Consider the following 18,440-nt stretch of genomic DNA (forward strand, 5'->3'; position numbering starts at 1 on the left):
TACCAATGTAAACGCATTGCCCATGCATTAATTTATCACATTATTTGCAATAAAGAAAGAATACACCTTGCTAACAAACGAGTTTTAACTCCGAATGAGACTCCGAGTACTATATCATAGTTAGTTAACCTGGAATAAAGGAATTCATGGAAACTCAATGTAAACTTTCCAAGCAGTTTATTGCGGTTGCCACGGTACTGCACGTTCATTGCAAAAGTAACTTTTCATAATATCCCTATCCTTTGCCGCCCTCCTGGTGTCCCTGCATTTGCCACATCTGGCAATCCCTCCCCATCTTCACCACCGACAGCTAGATAATTTCGCTCATCCCTTTCCTCTTCTAAATCCCTCAGGAAATTATGCAATACTACTGCAGCCTTCACAATTCCCTCCACTGTCTCTTCCGCTGCTATTATTGGCTTCCTAAGGATCCTCCACCTCTGCGCCAGCATTCCGAAAGTACATTCTATGGCCTTTCTTGCCAATGACAGCCTGGAATGACAAGTTTCATCACACATCCATTTCTTTAATTCAATTTGAGGCACTTGAGTGTGTGAATAGATACTTACCGATGATTAAAACCCTGCTGCCTGTACGTCAATGGTCCCCTTTTTCTGCCCGGATAAGGCCTCGACAAATACTCTGACAAGCCAAATGCCTCATCACCCACCATAAAATATGGGCATTCTTCATAGTTTTGGTGGAATTTATCAGGGGGCGGCAGATTCATTCTTCCCGCCTGAAAATTCTGCCCCATAATCGAGTTTGCAAAGATGCCTCCATCGCTGTGGTGCCCTTGTGCCCCTATATCAACTATTGTGAATCTATTCTGGGCATCACACACTCTCAGGAGCACTAAGCTATGCTGGCCTTTGTAGTTAAAGTACTCCGATCCTGAGTTTTGGAAAGCCTGTAGGTTGGAAATAGAAATGAGGAAGTTTTTATTGATGCATTGTTTTCCCTCATTCCTACGTCCATATTATTTGCGTGAATAATGACATGCTATCCATCTATAGCCCCAATGCAGTGGGGAAACTTCCACCTCTCCTCAAACTCACGGGCCAATCTCTTCCAATTATCCTCTGTCGGAGCTAGGAAATCCCCTCTGCAGACCTCCCATAATGCCAAGCAAGTCTCCCAGATTACACTGGACACCGTGGACAGGCCTACACGGAAACTATAGTGTATGGACGTCATTGAGTCTCCTGACGCAAGGTACCTGGAAAAAGGAATGATATGTGTTGTGAGGCTACAAATGAAGATGCCTTCATAAAGATAGTATTTTAGGTGAGTCTTGGTGTATGTATTTATGTTTATTTTATATTTATAGTATTTATGATTACCTTAATGTGGGAGCCAAGCGATGGGGAGGAGAAAGGTAATCCCTCCGGAGTACTGCTTTCTGCGGCTAAGGCCCCACCTTCTCCAGCAACCGCTGGAACATCCACGGTCGCATTCGCAGGAAGATGAGATACTTCACCTCGTCACCTAATCTCATCTCTCGAATGAGATTGCAATAGTCTCCCTGGCGCGACCGCTCCCAACACAAAAGGGTGCACCTACCATCGCCTCAACCTCCTGCCTTCCCGTCCCTCCATAAGCAACGCTACAATCCCCACGCGCCTACGGTACATCTCTCATTTGTAATCCATTTCCCTTCAATAAAAAAATGCAATAACCTACTACTCTAATTTGAATAAATGTAATAACTAAGCTATTGCAAGTATGGACACTAATCTAGAATACTACGAACCTACTATAAATAATTATTACTACGTTAATTTATTCGCTAAGAAATTTAATAGGAGATAACAAGAAACAGCTACCAACTGAACACAATTATAATATAATGAACTAGATAAACTTGCTCCTACCTCACCGTACAACTAACCAGGACGGAATTTCTACGTTACTAAATACTGTAAAATAATGCACCAACTTACTCCTACCTTAGCGTACAACTAATCACAACAAAATATTTACGTTACTAAATTCTATAAAATAATGCAATAACTAACTACCCTATAATTGAACGAAATTTTAATTAAAGAACTAGATTAACTTTACTCCTACCTTAGAGTACAAACAATTACAACGAAATATATAGGTTACTAAAGTCTATAAAATAATGCAATCACTACCCTATAATTGAACGAAATTTTAATTAATTAACTAGATAAACCTACTCCCAACCCAACTTAAATGAAAAAGGCAAATATGGCAAAGTAATGGCAAGCACACGAGCACCGATAACCGTCATAGACTTCAGAAAAGCGTTGTGTAAGAAGATGTAAGCACTGGCGCGAAATTTTGGACGCCCACGCATTTCGCGTTTCATTTGTTCATGCAACGGAGATCTGTTGAAGCATGGCCTCCTTAAATACAGGCCGGAACATGGAATTTTGGCAACGCTGTGCCGGGGTGCGATTGTGTTTGCTTAAGAGCATGGCGACTTATGCGAGAAGAGTGTCCGTGTGACCAAAGAAGCATTAAATCTCTTGTTAAAAAGGCAGAACTGGACTTATTTTGTGGATATCCCATTGGCTAAAGGTACGTACAATTTTTTAAAGATAATTTTTGGGAGCTGAAGGAGGAAAATCACGTTTATTACTTCAAAAGTGTTGTGATCACATGCCGGCCGGCCATTAATGGAGGGGAATTGAGAGTGCAACAATACTGGTTTTAAATGGGGAAAAAGAATAATTTTTCTGTACTGTGTGTTTTGCCTGACGGCAAGTAAAATAGTTAAAAGATATTCTCAGTGTATTGTGAGTGGATATTCAGCAGTATTTCATCCAAAGCATTGCGTCTCTTGGCGGCCGGCCACGAAGGAACGTTAAGAGAACACAAATGAAACGAAGTGTATTTGTCGGGTATTTAAATGCTGCGTTGTTTTTTATTATATTATTATTCTTGGGTTAACAGTGATTGCTATATTTGTTTGCCTAATGAATAACTATGTGTAGCTGTATCTATAATAACGTCGTCTATTATTGAAGGAAGAATGGCTACTCATTAACCCTATTAATGTTTCTAGGTACTAATGTCATTCATATTTTCCAAAATAATCATGAATGCACTCCTTTTTTTCTGTGATCAGCGAAACTATTTTTATTCATGCAACTTTCCATTGTTTTCATTTAAGGTGCCCAAACGTTATCGTGTGCCATATTGCAGAAGCAACTACCTATCCACCAAGAACAAGGGGTATGTGACTGTGTTCCAGTTCACCAAAGATGAACGCAGTAGACAGAAGTGGCTGAAGAATACCCCTCGGAAGGATTGGAATCTTTCTTCAAGCGCAATAGTTTGCGTCAAGCATTTTGCTGAGCAGAATATCCTACACCGTGTAACTTACATGAATAAGAACGTTGAAGTGAAAAGTTACAAGTTAGATCGCCTAAAGTTGTCCCCTGGTGCTACTCCCACAGTGTTTCAGGCCCTCTCCTCTTCTTAAAATTTCTTATTGTGATCAGTGAACCATGAAAATCTGTGAAAATAAGTAGATGATTTGTACTTCTAAGAAATTAAATCAGGAAATATTGTATGAATCAGTGAAACAGGAAAAGACTGCTGATGAAATGATAATATTTATCATTATTTCCGAAATACATGCTAATTTGACATCTGGCCGCCTTCTACTACTGAAGGTACATTGGAAAATCAATTGCTACTAAGTGATACGGAATATATAAGTGGTATTTTGAACTAATTCATCTTTCCCTTGCAGGTAGAACTTCTTGTTGTGATCAGTGAACTATGAAAACCTGTGAACATAAGTAGATGTAAATCTTGGAAATGAGATCAACAAATATTTTATGAATCAGTGGACTGTAGTGTCCTAAGGTTGGCAGCCATGATGTTAGTCAGTTGTTGGGTTGCTGGGTACGGAGTTGTTGTATGAGAGGGAGACAATAAAGATGGCGATAAGTAAGGCGTGCTTGTTTTAATGATTCTTTGTCCAAGTTAGGACAGTACATTTGGCGACGAGGATAAATTTCCGTTCAATGGAAAGACTTGTTAGTTTCGCGTAAACTGTGGGTTTGTCGCGATATTCAAAAACTTTAGCACGCGTTCCGTCAACGGGAGTCCGGATTGGAAATGGCAGCCAGCGGCCCTGAATACGAAAAGTTTAATCCCTTCGGCGACGTTTCGACATTAGGCGTTCGTTGGAGAAGGTGGTTAAGGGGATTCGAGCTGATGGCAGAGTCGAAGAATGTTTCCGCTGCGGCGAGAAAACGGGCTATGCTGTTACATTATGCGGGACCGGAGGTGCAAGATATTTATTTTGCACTCCCAGCGGACTATGCCGAGTCTTCTCCTGACGGTGTCGTGGGAACGGTTGCATCACCGGGAAGACCGGAGGATGAGTATGCCAAAGCGGTCAAAATCCTGAACAGACATTTTGATGCGGAAGTAAACACGCCCTACGAACGTTACAAATTTGCTCAAATAAGCCAAGGTGATACTGAGACAGTAGATGAATTCGTGATTAGGCTGAGACAGCAGATACAAAATACGGGTTGGCAGGGGAAGCAAGCAGAGGAAGCTGTCCGGGACCAGCTCGTTGCAAAGTGTTGTTCCAGTGAACTTCGGGTTAAACTTCTCACGGAAGCCTCAGATTTGACGTTGACCAAAGCATTGGACATCGCACGCCGGTGGGAGCTGACTACTAGGCAATCGAGACAAATGTCTTCAGAAGTGGCGGTGAATGCAATGCACACGGCGAATAAACAGTGGTCACGCAACTCAGGTAAACGTAAAACGCCAAAGAAAGGCGAGTGTTATCGTTGTGGTTTGACGGGACATTACGCAAGTGACAAAGAGTGTCCAGCGAAGGAAAAGGAATGTAATAAATTGTCAAAGTGTTGCAAAACAAAAGCAAGCAAAATAAAGTCTAGGGCAGCGAGTCCCTCAAAGAGAAAAGTGAGGAATGTAAGTTGTGACAACGAAAGTGATTGTGAAAGCTCTGGTAGTGGAGTAAAGGGTGGTTATACGTTTAGTGCTAAAGGTGGTTCTAAAGTTAATCATGATTTGTTAAAAGTTAAAATTGGGTCAGTGCCATCTGATGTCCTAATTGATTCAGGAGCTACTGTTAATGTGATTGACAAAGAGGAATCGGAAAGACTGAAATCGGAGAAAGTAAAGTGTATTTCATATTTAACTAATCAAAGATTGTATGTGTATGGTTCTGATAAACCTGTGACTGTGTTGGGTGCTTTTAAGGCTGGTGCTGGATAGAATAGTGCCTAACGTTGAATTCCTGGTTATGGATGGTAAAGCAGTTTCAATTTTGAGTAAAAATACTTCTATTGATCTAGGACTTTTGAAGGTGGGAATAGACGCCCAAGTCAGGTCAGTGGGGTCATTTTTTGGAAAAAAGGATGAAAGTGTCTTTACGGGCATTGGGAAATTGAAAGATTACAGCATTAAAATACCAATAAACACTAAAGTTAACCCAGTAGCGCAGCCGGTACGGAGAATGCCGTATCAGCTGAGAGAAGTCGAAAGGGAATTAATTCAAGATTTGTTAGATAAGGACATTATAGAAGAGGTAGATGGTCCCACACCTTGGGTATCCCAAATCCAAATAGTGCCGAAGAAATCAAATGAATGGCGCCTGGTGGTAGATATGCGCCGGGTAAATGAGGCAATTACAAGAGAACGTCAGCCAATGCCTACGATTGAGGGATTACTTAATGAGTTAAGAGAAGGAGTTGGCTTTTCAAAGTTGGACCTCACATGGGGATATCACCAAATTATGCTAGATGAAAGCTCTCGGGCAATCACTACATTTTGTACCAGTATTGGTCTGTTTAGATATAAAAGATTAATGTTTGGTCTGAATTGCGCTCCTGAATTGTACCACAAAATTATGTCACAAGTGTTGCATAAATGTGAAGGGGTATGTCATTTTTTAGATGATATGGTAGTATTTGGGAAATCTCAAGCTGAACATGATTGCAGACTAGAAAAGGTTTTACAAACTTTTAAGGAAAAGGGATTGACATTGAATAAAAGAAAATGCAAGTTCAATGCAAAAGAAATAGAATTTTTGGGACATAAAATATCTGCAGATGGGTTTAGCCCCACAGAGAGTAATGTTCAAGCTGTCAAAGAATTTAGAGCCCCTGAAAATGTATCGGAAGTAAGAAGCTTTTTAGGATTAACAAATTTTGTGTCAAAGTTCATTAATAACTATTCTTCGGTGACAGAACCTCTCCGATATCTCACTAAAAAGGGTGTTTATTTCACATGGGGATAGGAACAAGCTGAAGCTTTTGAAAAATTAAAAGAATTAATCAGTGGCAATCTGGTATTAGACTTCTATGATAAGACAGCACCTTTGCAGGTAATTGTTGATGCTAGCCCCGTGGGATTGGGAGCAGTCATGGTGCAATTGAAACCAGAAGGCCCTAGAGTGGTCAAAATTATAAGTAGAGCGCTAACAGACGTAGAGAGAAGGTACTCTTAAACGGAGAAGGAAGCTCTTGCAATAGTGTGGGCATGTGAAAAACTTCACCTCTATCTGTATGGTAGGGAGTTTGAGCTAATAACGGATCACCGACCCCTGGAAATTATTTATGGACCAAAGTCAAGACTTAGTGCCCGAATAGAAAGATGGGTTTTGCGGCTACAGGCTTACAATTACAAAGTAAAATATAGGCCGGGAAAAAGTAATATCGCTGACTGTTTGTCAAGATTATTACGCATACGAGATGAGCCAAAGTCTAAAACAGATAGTGACGAAAGGGTGGTGATGTGCTTAGTAGAGGCATCAATCCCAAATGCTATGTCCTTACAACAAATTCAAAAGGCTTCTGAACAGGACAGCGAATTGAAACTGATAAAAAATTGTCTTCAAAGCGACAATTGGCCTAAAGAATTAAGATTTTATGAGCTTATCAAACATGAATTGTGTGAAATAAATCAAATGTTAATTAGGGGGACAAGAATAGTATTACCAAAAGCTCTCTAGGAGCATGCAATGGTATTAGCTCACGAGGGTCATATGGGGGTTTGAGAACTGATACTTGAGAAATAATATTTAACACCGGTTGGCTGATTTTGAATTCTATCTTGGGTGCATGACAACAACAAATCATGACATATTTTCTTGAAACTTGAAAATCATTCACAATGAAACTGTACTTAAATAATTATTAGGATATTTCGTACGTTTTGAAAGCATTCTGATCAAAATCCAACAGGAAATACCTTTTTTTCGCAGGATGGTTCTTTTTGAATATGTGTCCTGGGTGTATGGCAAAAACAAATCATGAAATATTTTCGAAACTTGAAATTAAATCACATTGAAACTCCTCTTACATAATGACTAGGATACTGCAAATGTTTTAAAAGTATTCTGATCAAAATCCGAGGGGAGAATACTTCTTTAACTCAAGATGGTTCCTTTTGAATGTGTGTCCTGGGTGTATGGCAACCACAAATCATGAAATATTTTCGAAACTTTAAAGTTAATCACACTTTAACTCTACTTATTGTAATATTGCAAACGTATTAAAAGTATTCTGACCAAAATCCGACGATAAATATTTTTTAAACTCAAGATGGTTCTTTTTGAATGTGTGTCCTGGGTGTATGGCAATAAAATCATAAAATATTTTCGAAAATTGAAAATTAATCACACTGAAACCCCAGTAGAATAATTATCATGATATTGCAAACGTTTTCAAAGTATTCTGATTAAAATCCGACGAGAAATATTTACTTTACTTATGATGGATCTTTTTCAATGTGTGTCCTGGGTGTATTGCGAATAAAAATCACGAAATATTTTCGAAACTTGAAATTTAATCACACAGAAACTCTACTTTAATAATTATTAGGATATACCGAACGGTTTAAAAGTATTTAGACGAAAATCCGACGAGAAATACTTTTTTAACTCAAGATGGTTGATTAAGTATTTATTGTAAATTTCAAAGTCCAGACCTGGAAGGACTGAATTAAGGATCGCGAAAAAAGTCGATGCTACAACTGGGTGGGACTGCGGTACCAGTACGATCACGCTATGAATGAGACCTACGAATATCAAGCGCCGTAGGGAAAGGAAAAGGAAAATTCCCGTAAAATCCCCATTTGTCACTTCCTCGATCTTTCTAATGCCGTGTGGTGGCAACATCGTCGCTCATCGATACGTACGTTCTTTGCCACCGAGAGGTAGCGTAAAAAAATGCAACAAAATGCCTCCAGCCTCCTCTCCTTCAGTGTTCAGTGGCCGGGATGAGAACCCGGGTCCCCGAGGGGAAAAGGTGTCAACTCAGGGACCCGGGTTCGCACCCGGCCACTGAACACTGGAGGCACCTGAGACTACCTAACCGACATACGTTCTAATCGACCTGACTCTAACGAACCCAATCTTAACGCCCTAATTTTTCGCATTTTTTCTGACGCCCGCGGCCGGGAATCGAACCCGGGACCTCCGCGTGGGAATCCAACACGCTAACCACTAGTCTACCGCCCCCCCGTTCAAAACGTCTGATAATTAATGTGGTCTTTTCAAACGCGGAACCCCTGTGGTCACTTTCCATAACTGCAGGTGATGATAATAAGAACTTAAGGCGTTATGGTAGTGACGGCTGGGAGCCGCTCTGGGCCACCGATGCCGATCGTTTTTTCCTCTGCCGGAGTTTACATACCACTCAATTGCGGAAAAACTAGAAGATATAGAGACTTGCTGTTTTCTTTATTGTATTAAGGAGACGTGTATTCACATACAGGGAGGAAATAAATAGTAATATGTCCTCAGGTGATCGAGAAAATCACGTTGGAATTTGGCTAATTATAACTGGACTCCAAGCTAAAACATGAAATTTCAAAAACGAGTATTCTGTGGCTTCACCTTTCTTCCACAATCACCATGAGACCCACAGTTCTATGTCAATTCGCGTGGCCTAAAATGGGTACACCGTGGAGTACTGCAGGCCCAAAACGGTGACGAAGGACGTGATTCGGGCCAATTCGAATTTCTTACCTCCCCTCGCCCCGCTCCGCCCTCCCAAAAACGGCAACGTCGCAGAAAGTGGAATGGGGAGTGATACCCTCAGACTAAGGTCTCGCTTCCGCCCGTCTCGCCGACGCGTGGAGACGAAGCAAGTATCAGGTTACCTATTGTTTTAAGGTGAGGTGGTGAGGTCGAAGAGAAGCGAATGAAATTCGCTTGGCCTTTCTCGATTTGTGGGGTGTAATTGCTTCTGCATGAGAAGCTGTCTGGCCCGCCCTCCCACCCATGTTTTATGTCCGACTGCCGTGACTCCTCAGCCTCTTCGCTTTTCTCCACCTATCGTGAGGACCCGGTAAGAGAGAGCAGTCGCGTCTGTCAGTTGAATATCTGCTATTTCAGAGGTTGTGTGTGTCTGAAAGTGAGCTGAAGGTATGGCGAAAGGAGCTGAAGATATGGCGAAAGGAAAGGATAAGCGTCGCAGGAAAAAGAAAAGGAATATCGGAATACGGAAGTAAGTCACCGTATTATTCTGCATCCTCATTCCCTGCACAATTTTCTCCTTAACAAAAATGAAGCTTAGAGACGGTAACATTTTTTTGTGGAAAATGCTGCTAATTCATTGCTGAATTTGTTCAAATAGGCAATAATTTATCATTATACAATCCAGGGCCGGCCTTAGGGCGGGGCGACCGCCCTTGGGCCCGCGATCGTGAAAAAATTAAAATATACTATAGTTTTGAAAACGCAATTTCAACTATTACTGTATTGTATTGTAAGGGCCCCGCATGAGGGTTCGCCCCTAGCCCCGCACCTGCTAGGGGCGGCCCTGATACAATCTTATCAACCTAATAGTTAGCTGTTTAGCAGGTCAGGTTTCGTTGAATAACCTCCTGATAATCCTGTCTTGTGCATTCCCTTCATCCCCACTTACCATTGTCTCCTCTTCTAAATCAACCGTCCTTTTCTTTCGTTTTCTATCTCAGTTATTTCCACATGCTCCAGCCAGCTTTACTTCCTTGTTTTGGTTGTATTCATCAGTCATCTGTTTTACCCCTGCAGTATCGCTTAATATATCTCTCGTCTTCCCAACTGAAATATAAGTATCTGCTCCACTTCTACAAAACCCACAAATGCCTTCTTAATTTTTTATCTATTAGGGCTAAACAATACTCAGGTGATTTGTAACCATCCCGGCTATTTTTTTAAATTTATAGAATACTTAGTCATCTTTTCCTACGTTTTAATCGCTCGATTTTTTACATTCCCTCATACCATTATTTCCTGGTCTTATACGTTTCTCTTCAAAATTCAATGTTTAGTTTATTATATGTCTTTTTACCTCTCTCTCTCTCTTTTATTTTGTTACATTTTCTTCTTCATCGCATTTTAGCTATCATGTCTAGTTAAATCCGTGGTTGCTTCTCTCGTCTTCCACTCCGATACCCAGCGTCTCCCTTTGTTTTTTTTCCAGTGCCCGTTCACATTGATGCGGTAAATACATCTTTCATTTCCTGTCTCCATTTATTTACAACTTCTACTTACTGTTAGTCAAACCTTTAGCTTAAAAGCTCATCTTCACCATAGTATGGCTCTTAATTCTCCTTAATCTTCAAATAATAACACATAATCACTAAATCTATCATCGTTCGGAAGCCGCCGAAAACTAATTCTGCTCACTTATTTCAATGACTCATCCCAAAATGGCCACATCCCTATCTTTTGTTCTTTGATAAACTTTCTATTTATCGAACATTTCCTCCACTTCTTCTCCTCTACTGACACTACCTGGCGTGTTCATGCATCTGGATGGCAAGTAGATTTTTAGTAAGTAAGTCTATTGAAATGTCTATCACTCCATCTATTTCCTAAAATACTTTATCAAATACAAAACTTCGTTTTTTATCATGATTCGCACTCACTGTCTTACTCTTTTATTCACATTACAGTATTTAAGTAATACTTTTTTTTACTAATTTTGGAAGTTGAGATACAATTAGAAAGAGTGAAGTGAGGAAATACAGTTGAGAAGAGGAACTTTTCAAAAATATTTTCTTACATACTATAGGATAAAACATCTTAAATTGAGAAGCAGAAATCCAAATAATTAGACATATTACGACGTAAATAGCTGCGTGAAATATTTTATTAAATTACATTTTGGAGAAATTATATCTTCGCTCTCTTTTCCACTATTGCCTTGCTGATATGAGCAGCTTCTCTTATATCTTCAATGCAAAGCCTTTTGCCGTACCTAGGTAGGACTATTTCCGGCAACAAGCATTCCATGAAGAATCTATAACAGAAAATTAGAGGTAATTGTTCCACGTTTCAATTCTATTGGATATTCAGTAAAAGTTTAAAAAAATCACTTTGTGAGCTTTGGCTCCACTTCCTTCATCCACCATTCATTGTTGGGCGGAATTATTTCTAATTCGTGGCTCCAACCTTTCGTATACACAAAAAATAAACATCTGGCCCTTTTAGTCATCCTTAGTTGACTTTGCACCTGATAAAAATAATTGGGCGTCTCTTTAAGGATATATTTTCCATCTTTTAGCTGCACATAGGGAAGCTGTAATGATAATGATAAATAATTAGGGCGAATCTGTTCACTGCATATATGACATGGTTGTATTCAAAACGCTGTGTCGTGTTATGATATTTTCTCGATAAATTTGGCAGTATCAACAGCAGAAAATCGAAAAATTAAGGGGCCTTCGAAATAAGTTTTAGGTAAGCAAGTAGACTAGTATTAAATAAAAAAATATGAGTTAAATTACAAATCTATAAATGGAAATTAGTTAAATGCATAAATGAGTTAAATTAATAAATGAAAAAACGACCAAATTTTATATATTTAGCTGCATATGCTACTATTTATAACCTTTTTTTGCATTAAAAGCTTCTTCAAATGTTGGAAAGGAGGCAGCGGTGACACCAGGACACTTCACTTCTAAGACAGTATCGCTTCCAATCAGACCGTCTAATAGGGAAAATTAAATTGATAGAATGAGTTTACATTAGGTAAATTTTAATATAAGAGGTTTATCTGAATGATTTACAGACAGCATTGATATTACCTGGACTAGCCGAAAGATATGGAAACTCCTCATCAACATATAAGCCGCTGGGTTCAACCTTGTATCCCATGCTTCGCAAGTGGTCTTTCGCTATCTCCTCCATGTTTTTTCCATTCACCATGTCCGGAGTGCATACGGATCCGTATAAAATGGAATGCACAAGCCTTTTACAGGAGGTGTATGGTCGCATATGGCAAACCTCCCCGTGATTGGAAGCGGACAATCTTTTCCGACGCTCTGTCATCCAAATACTTCTGTATACTTGAAGCGTTGTAGACTTCTGCAGTTGAAATCTATCTTCTGCGGTCATTCTGCTTAATTTTTCAATGAAATCGGCTTTCATGCGTTCCAATAATTCTAGTGACTCTGGTGCATCATCATCCACCATCCCGTAATCTTTATCAGGCCCAGCTCTTTTTGCTCCTGTTTTCAATTTCTTTTTACTTTGCAGCCCCTGCGCTCTTCGTTCCCTCATTCTCTTGGTCTGCCTCATATTGTTATCTTCAAATGTTTTGGTGTATTTTCCTGAGATAAAAACGTCTTGACACTTATTTCACAAAGAATCCCCAGTCAACATTCCAAAAAAATTAAATCTGCTTTTCTATGCCTTCATTCCTCTCTATTCATAAATTATTTTGATGGTTATGATAATTACTTACCAGGACTGTAACCACCCGTTGTTGCCTTGTGAATCTTTCCTTGAAAATGGCAAGAGGAATTCAGGGATACGACTGCAGAATGACACCGGGTTCCAAATGATTTACTTTTAGCATAGTAAATGCGTTTTCCGTTCAGATATTTCGCAGCTACGCTGTTCAAGGTTTCGCACATACTATTAGTAGCGCGAAAAATCAAACTTCTTGAATTATTTGCCATCTTCTCAACTAATTTCTGTATTGGAGTCCACATATTAGCAGCTATGAAGTCTGGCACTAAGTTAACCTCATCCTCTTTCCCGTCTGGCCCTTTACAAAAGAAATCGGCGCATCGATCATGCTGCCCGAACACATGGCTAGGACAATTGATGATGTCGTTACGAAGTGCCATTATTCGGTTTTGCATGGTGATACCTGTTAAAATAAATTAAGGTTAATCACACGTATTTTCTCGTCTCATATGCCATGAATAACCTCTAATTTTAATACCTTTCTGATTTTTCCAGTGTATACTAGCACAGGAAATAGCTGGGCGAATCTTCATGACGTTTGCATCCAGTTTATGACGAAGGTGGGCTGGGTATTGCGTGTCATCCTTAATTTTGCGCATATTGTTGCAGAAGTTTCGTAGAAGGTGGCTTATGCATTCAGTTTTTTTCACGGGCGTTGTAATTCCGTATGGGCTGGTCTCTAGCAAGCGTCTGTGGACACTACTGTCTCCGTCACCTATTATAAACAAGATAAGTGTTTAACTGTTTGGAATATTCTCTCGTTCCCTTTGAGCAATTGAATTCAAATACAGGGAGCGAACCTACTAATTGGTGGAATATAAGATTATGCATCGATTCACTCTTTGCGAAACCTTCTGCAATTATGTCAGCTTCCATGCTGGTCGAGCTTCCATCCCAATTTTTAGCACATTTAACCTTGTGAGCTGGGTCTATAGGTTCGCTTCGTGTCTCCCTCAAAGCGCAATAACTGCAGTACTTATTCCTTACTGCCAGAAATAACACTTTTTTTGTTCGTGCACCAACTATGGCTGCCTAAAATGAAACATTCATCTTAAAATGATACTAATACCATTACTCTTTTCTACTGATTAATTTTTTTCCAGCAGGGAATTTTTGCCTGCGCGTTATATATAAAATGTAAGTGCACTAATTTATAAGCAACATGAAAATCATCTGGCTATGTAGCCAACCTCGGAAATATTTTTCATAGTGATTAAAAATTGCACGAGGCGTAACTACTTATAATTTATTAAAAATAGGTTAACCTATTTGAGAACCCATACTTATTAAATAATTTATAGGTACCTAATATTGACTCCTTACCTGCCCCGATAGTGAGTCATACTTCGTTTTATAACTTCGCTTGCCCCACATACCATCAGCGATGACCGTGATTACAGGTCTACCATCTTTGTCAAATGACCCCTCCTCTAAGGCAATTCTTCTTTCCTCCTGCCCTGCTGTGGCCATCTCCTGCGATGCAACACTATATATTATTTCTCCCAGCTTATCTTCATATTTTGCATATGTTTTGGCGGTCATGCAATGCATGTTGAGTGCTGCACAAAGGGGGCTTAGATTTGAGTAGCCGCCGCCACCAGCAATTGTCCCTGTTACTGCAGCATCGTTCACGTCCATCACAGTGCCAGAATCATCCTGACTGTGGATCACTGTCTCCTTCCCGCACATTTTACACTTAAACTTCCAGTGACAGAGGAGACCAGTCATCCATTCGCCTACGTATTCACAGTCCATAAATGAGCATCCTAACTGGTGTTTATATGAAAATATCTGGGAAAACATATAGAAATGCTGGACTATACTACGGCTCCTGTCATGAAGAGGATTCAGCCCTGATTCTTCACTCTCAATGATTGACGCTTGAGACCTGCAGAAACATTTTAAACAAAAAATGTTAACGCCTCCTTCACGCAGGTATCCAACAACTATTCATGGTACTAGTATAATCACCTTTGGTGCGATTCAAACGGTTTGATAGGAGATACGTCCATCGGCATGCCCATATCATATTCGTCGACGTTGGATTGTCTCCCTAGACGAGGAGTGGAAGCTTCTCCCATTTCAAACGTCTTGCGGCGTGGGGTGCAGTTTGCCTTCGCAAGAAAGATGGTATCTTCTGCTTGAATTAACCCCTTGCCTCCTGTTTCTATTCGTCCCTCATCCTTGGATACGCTTAAAAATGTAACGATATTCAATAAATAAGAAAATGTGCCCTAACATGGCAATGACTAGTAGTATTCCTTTCACAGGAGATATAAATGCCGCATCCGGCCACCGCTATATATATTCTCAACCTACCTTGTGGATATTTCAATACAATCCGAAGCAGAAGCATCACTGTCCTTTGCCAGAACAGGACAGTTTCTTGGAATATTTCTGTCTTGTTGTACTTTACGATGATTAGCATGCCACAAGCTAGAATCAATAAATAACATTTGAAATGGTGTCAGTCTCACTCTGAATACATAAAAATAGTCTTCCTTTATTCTTTGCATTTTAAATTGTTCTTTCATCCTCCTTTCGGAACACAGAATTTCTTCAATGTTCTTATTGCTTTTCTATCATTAAGATCATTTGGCCAGCAAAAAGTCAGTCTGTCAGTGAAGACCTTAGATATTTGTTAGATGAAGTGGGGTGAAAAACCGGAGGGACCCCTTCGCGGAACAAATATAGCGGTTTTTGTTTACACCAGATGATTGGGTGGGCATAGTTAATTTTACATTGATTTATTGATAATACGAAAATTTATCATCGATAAATTTTTGTTACATGCATTGAATTGATGTGGAAAGCAACTTTGCATGCTGTAAAAACGGGCTACTTGAGCCCTGCGGGCTAACTTGAGCCCAAAACTGAAAAATGAAGTTTGGTTCTTTGCGTGCTCTCAACATCAGTATAGCACCGCAATTCAGTGATTTGCTGGTATGTTTAGGCAGAAGGTAGACAATACATCGAGTCTAGGAGGTTAGGGAAGTCACCACCGAGAGCAGTACTGGTTATATAACTTACACTCGTGTTTTTAATTATTTCACTCTGCAAACTTTCGTCTGTATAGACATTAGGAATAACTAAAACTGGAGATAAGTGCGTATATTTCATACCAGGTGTATTGCTAAAGCAAATCGAGACCTTTTTATATCCTGAATAGCTATTAACTGTACAGTATGTTGTTAAGTACAACTAGTACACATGTTCGAAAAATTCGGGCTACTTGAGCCCAGCCTGCTAACCCACTGCTACTTTTCTTGCTCTTGAGTGTATACAGAGTTTGGGCTCAAGTTCCCCACAACAATTTAGTCACTCTTTTAATGTTTAAGAACTGTGCCACCAATTACCAGCTTCTTTAAGAAACAGGAAGGGAAGAAGGTGGTAACAGGATAAAATCTTACTTCACACCTCAGTATCAATTTTATTCATTTTTGTGATGCATACTTCGTTTGTCTCCCCCTTAAGTCATCCTACCTCACTCAACTACTGGATGTAGTGTATTTTTCGCCACTCAAAATGAAGTGGAAGGGCGTTCTTGACCGATGGAAAGAATAAGGTGCTGGTAAAAGGATCGGTGCTTCCAAAGAATCAGTTCCCGACGCTGTTTCCCTTTGTTTTAGATCAAATTGGTGCAAATATATAAAGCAACCCATAGGCAGGCCTAAAGAAAGCTGGAGTAGTGCCTATAGACGAAATTCAGATTACGAGCCATTTGTCAAATCAATAAAAATCTAGAGAAAATGCAGAATTTTCTATGACTGAGAATGCATTTCTTCAATGACTGAAAGAGAAGAGAGGTGAGTTTGTTCCACCTCACCCTACTTAGAAGAAAAGAACTCCAAGTGTCACCTGGATAAAGTGTAAGAGTGCCCGACTTCTTCTCTTCCAATGCCTCTGTGGAAATCAGCACCCGTCAGGAAAAAGGTGCGAAAGTGAAGGCGCCATGAAAAAACCTAGACCAAAATCCGACAAAGGAACAAAAAGATTGAAAGACCCTTCATCAGAAGATGACGCATTCAGTTTTAGATCTGATGGCGACAGCGAAATCATCCTCTAAAATAGTATGAGGAGAATATAGGACACGTGCCTATGTAATTCTTCGTTAAAACTTTCGCGGGTACTCGTCATGTTGAATAAAAGCTTTTGGGCTAATCGCCGCGTCAATTCTTAGGTGGCCCCAACGTTTCCCGAATGATGCTGGTCGCTTTCTCGAGGGATTATGAAGAGATGGTAATTTAAATTCATATATATAGTTATCCGCCTCAGGTGGTGGGGGGAGGGGAGCGAGAGGTTGGAGGACTGGGTACTTGATTCTTTTTGCTGATTACCTCGCCTCCTCTCCTCAATACAAGTTTTTATTGACGACGGTAATCAATATCAGGGTTGTACATTCAAGAAGCGAACAGTTACTGCCACCTCCCTTGTAGTAGTTCAAGTTGGCGTATTCAATTTCCTTGAAATTTCATTTTAGTCTTTTTCGAAAATTTAGGCAAGATGAATACTGCGAAGTGAAGTGCGGCAGTGTCATCATCCTGCAATAATTCCATTGCTTTTCAAAGCATTAGTCATAAGCGAAGGTCCTTCACGCTCGACAAGCTTAACTCAAGTTTCATATTTTCATGTTGCGGAGTGAGGGGTAAGTGTAAGTAATTATAAATATTATATAAAACTTAAGTATTGATGCGGAATACATGTTCTCATATCAGTATCTATTTAAAGATGTAGTGACTGTAATGAGATATGTAAACAGAGCTCTTGAATATGTCGATCAGCGATTGTAAATGTCAAAGAAAATCTTTTCAATCTTAATAAAGTTGACATAAATTTACGAATGTGTAACACTAAATAGTCGGAGAAAAGTTGTATGATTCAATTTGTATGAATTCGCTTCCAAAATATCTACAGGATAGCAACGCCTTTGCGGACTTGGAAAACCGGGGCTTTTAATTCCTTACGATAAAAATATGTTCATTGCTCAATCTTTTTACGTAAAATATTTTGTCAATGAAAAAATCAACTTAATTCCCGTATCATGACACGCAAAACCACACGTGAAATACGACCAATATCCTATATAAAAACATAATCTATAAATGCACAGCTGGGAAGTTAATTGGTTGATGCCTATCAAAGGAATACAGTTACCAGGAAATTTATGGTGATTCATTTGAGAAAGAAATTCCCTGCATTCATCATTTGAGCCTTAACCATGGATGGCAATGTATTCAAGAGGACGAATTTTATTACCATTTGAACAAAAAATTGCATAGTGATTGTGATGCACGCATTCAAACTACAACTCAATGTTGATGTAATGATTAATAGGAATGTGGGTACAGCAAAAATTAAAACAGATGAGACACTCAGTGTACCACTCTCTCTTCAATAGTACATTATCATCAACTTAATATTTTCATATAAATTACATACAGGAACTACATCAAATAACATGGATCAGACAAATTACCTTTTGTATTAGCAACACAATTAGCATTGATATTATATAATAATTTATTCTTGGGAAAAACTGCCACAAACTATTATCGAAAGTACAGAAATGTATGGCTTACATTTGTGCCAACAATTTGCTAATAAAATAAATTTGCATTTAAAAATATATAAATTAATTATATAATCCTTGACAATACAGTAAAGTAAATTTACTCGAACATTTATGAAATAAGGTCACAGACCCAACTGAACATAGTTATATTAT

At 39.4% G+C, this 18,440-nt stretch overlaps 1 protein-coding gene and 1 long non-coding RNA gene across 3 annotated transcripts; both read right to left on the reverse strand.

Annotated features, from left to right (window-relative positions):
• Positions 1-11,084: 11,084 nt before the first annotated feature.
• LOC124172592 lies at positions 11,085-12,330 on the reverse strand. Of its 2 annotated transcripts, XR_006868200.1 has the most exons (4): positions 12,049-12,330; positions 11,853-11,951; positions 11,338-11,540; positions 11,085-11,261 (listed from the first exon to the last, which is right to left on the reverse strand). It is a non-coding gene; the product is annotated as an uncharacterized LOC124172592 (long non-coding RNA). The 2 variants fall into 2 exon arrangements; XR_006868198.1 differs by having other exon boundaries at positions 11,853-12,330.
• A 1,096-nt stretch (positions 12,331-13,426) lies between these two features.
• Positions 13,427-15,180, reverse strand: LOC124172467. Its single transcript, XM_046551907.1, has 4 exons — positions 15,035-15,180; positions 14,687-14,908; positions 14,039-14,603; positions 13,427-13,747 (listed from the first exon to the last, which is right to left on the reverse strand). Exons 1-4 carry the CDS (start codon positions 15,169-15,171, stop codon positions 13,427-13,429), a joined length of 1,245 nt encoding a protein of 414 aa, XP_046407863.1. The 5' UTR covers positions 15,172-15,180.
• Between the last annotated feature and the right edge of the window lie 3,260 nt (positions 15,181-18,440).

Source organism: Ischnura elegans (assembly GCF_921293095.1).
Source record: "Ischnura elegans chromosome 13 unlocalized genomic scaffold, ioIscEleg1.1 SUPER_13_unloc_1, whole genome shotgun sequence".
Classification (NCBI taxonomy): Eukaryota; Metazoa; Arthropoda; class Insecta; order Odonata; family Coenagrionidae; genus Ischnura; species Ischnura elegans.

Excerpts from the sequence above, each read along its gene's own strand:
- LOC124172467 (XM_046551907.1), bottom strand. The coding sequence starts at position 15,171 with ATGTTATTTATTGATTCTAGCTTGTGGCATGCTAATCATCGTAAAGTA. Across the intron at positions 14,909-15,034 it reads TGTATTGAAATATCCACAAG|CGTATCCAAGGATGAGGGAC; the intron begins GTAGGTTGAGAA and ends TACATTTTTAAG. Across the intron at positions 14,604-14,686 it reads CCGTTTGAATCGCACCAAAG|GTCTCAAGCGTCAATCATTG; the intron begins GTGATTATACTA and ends ATGTTTCTGCAG.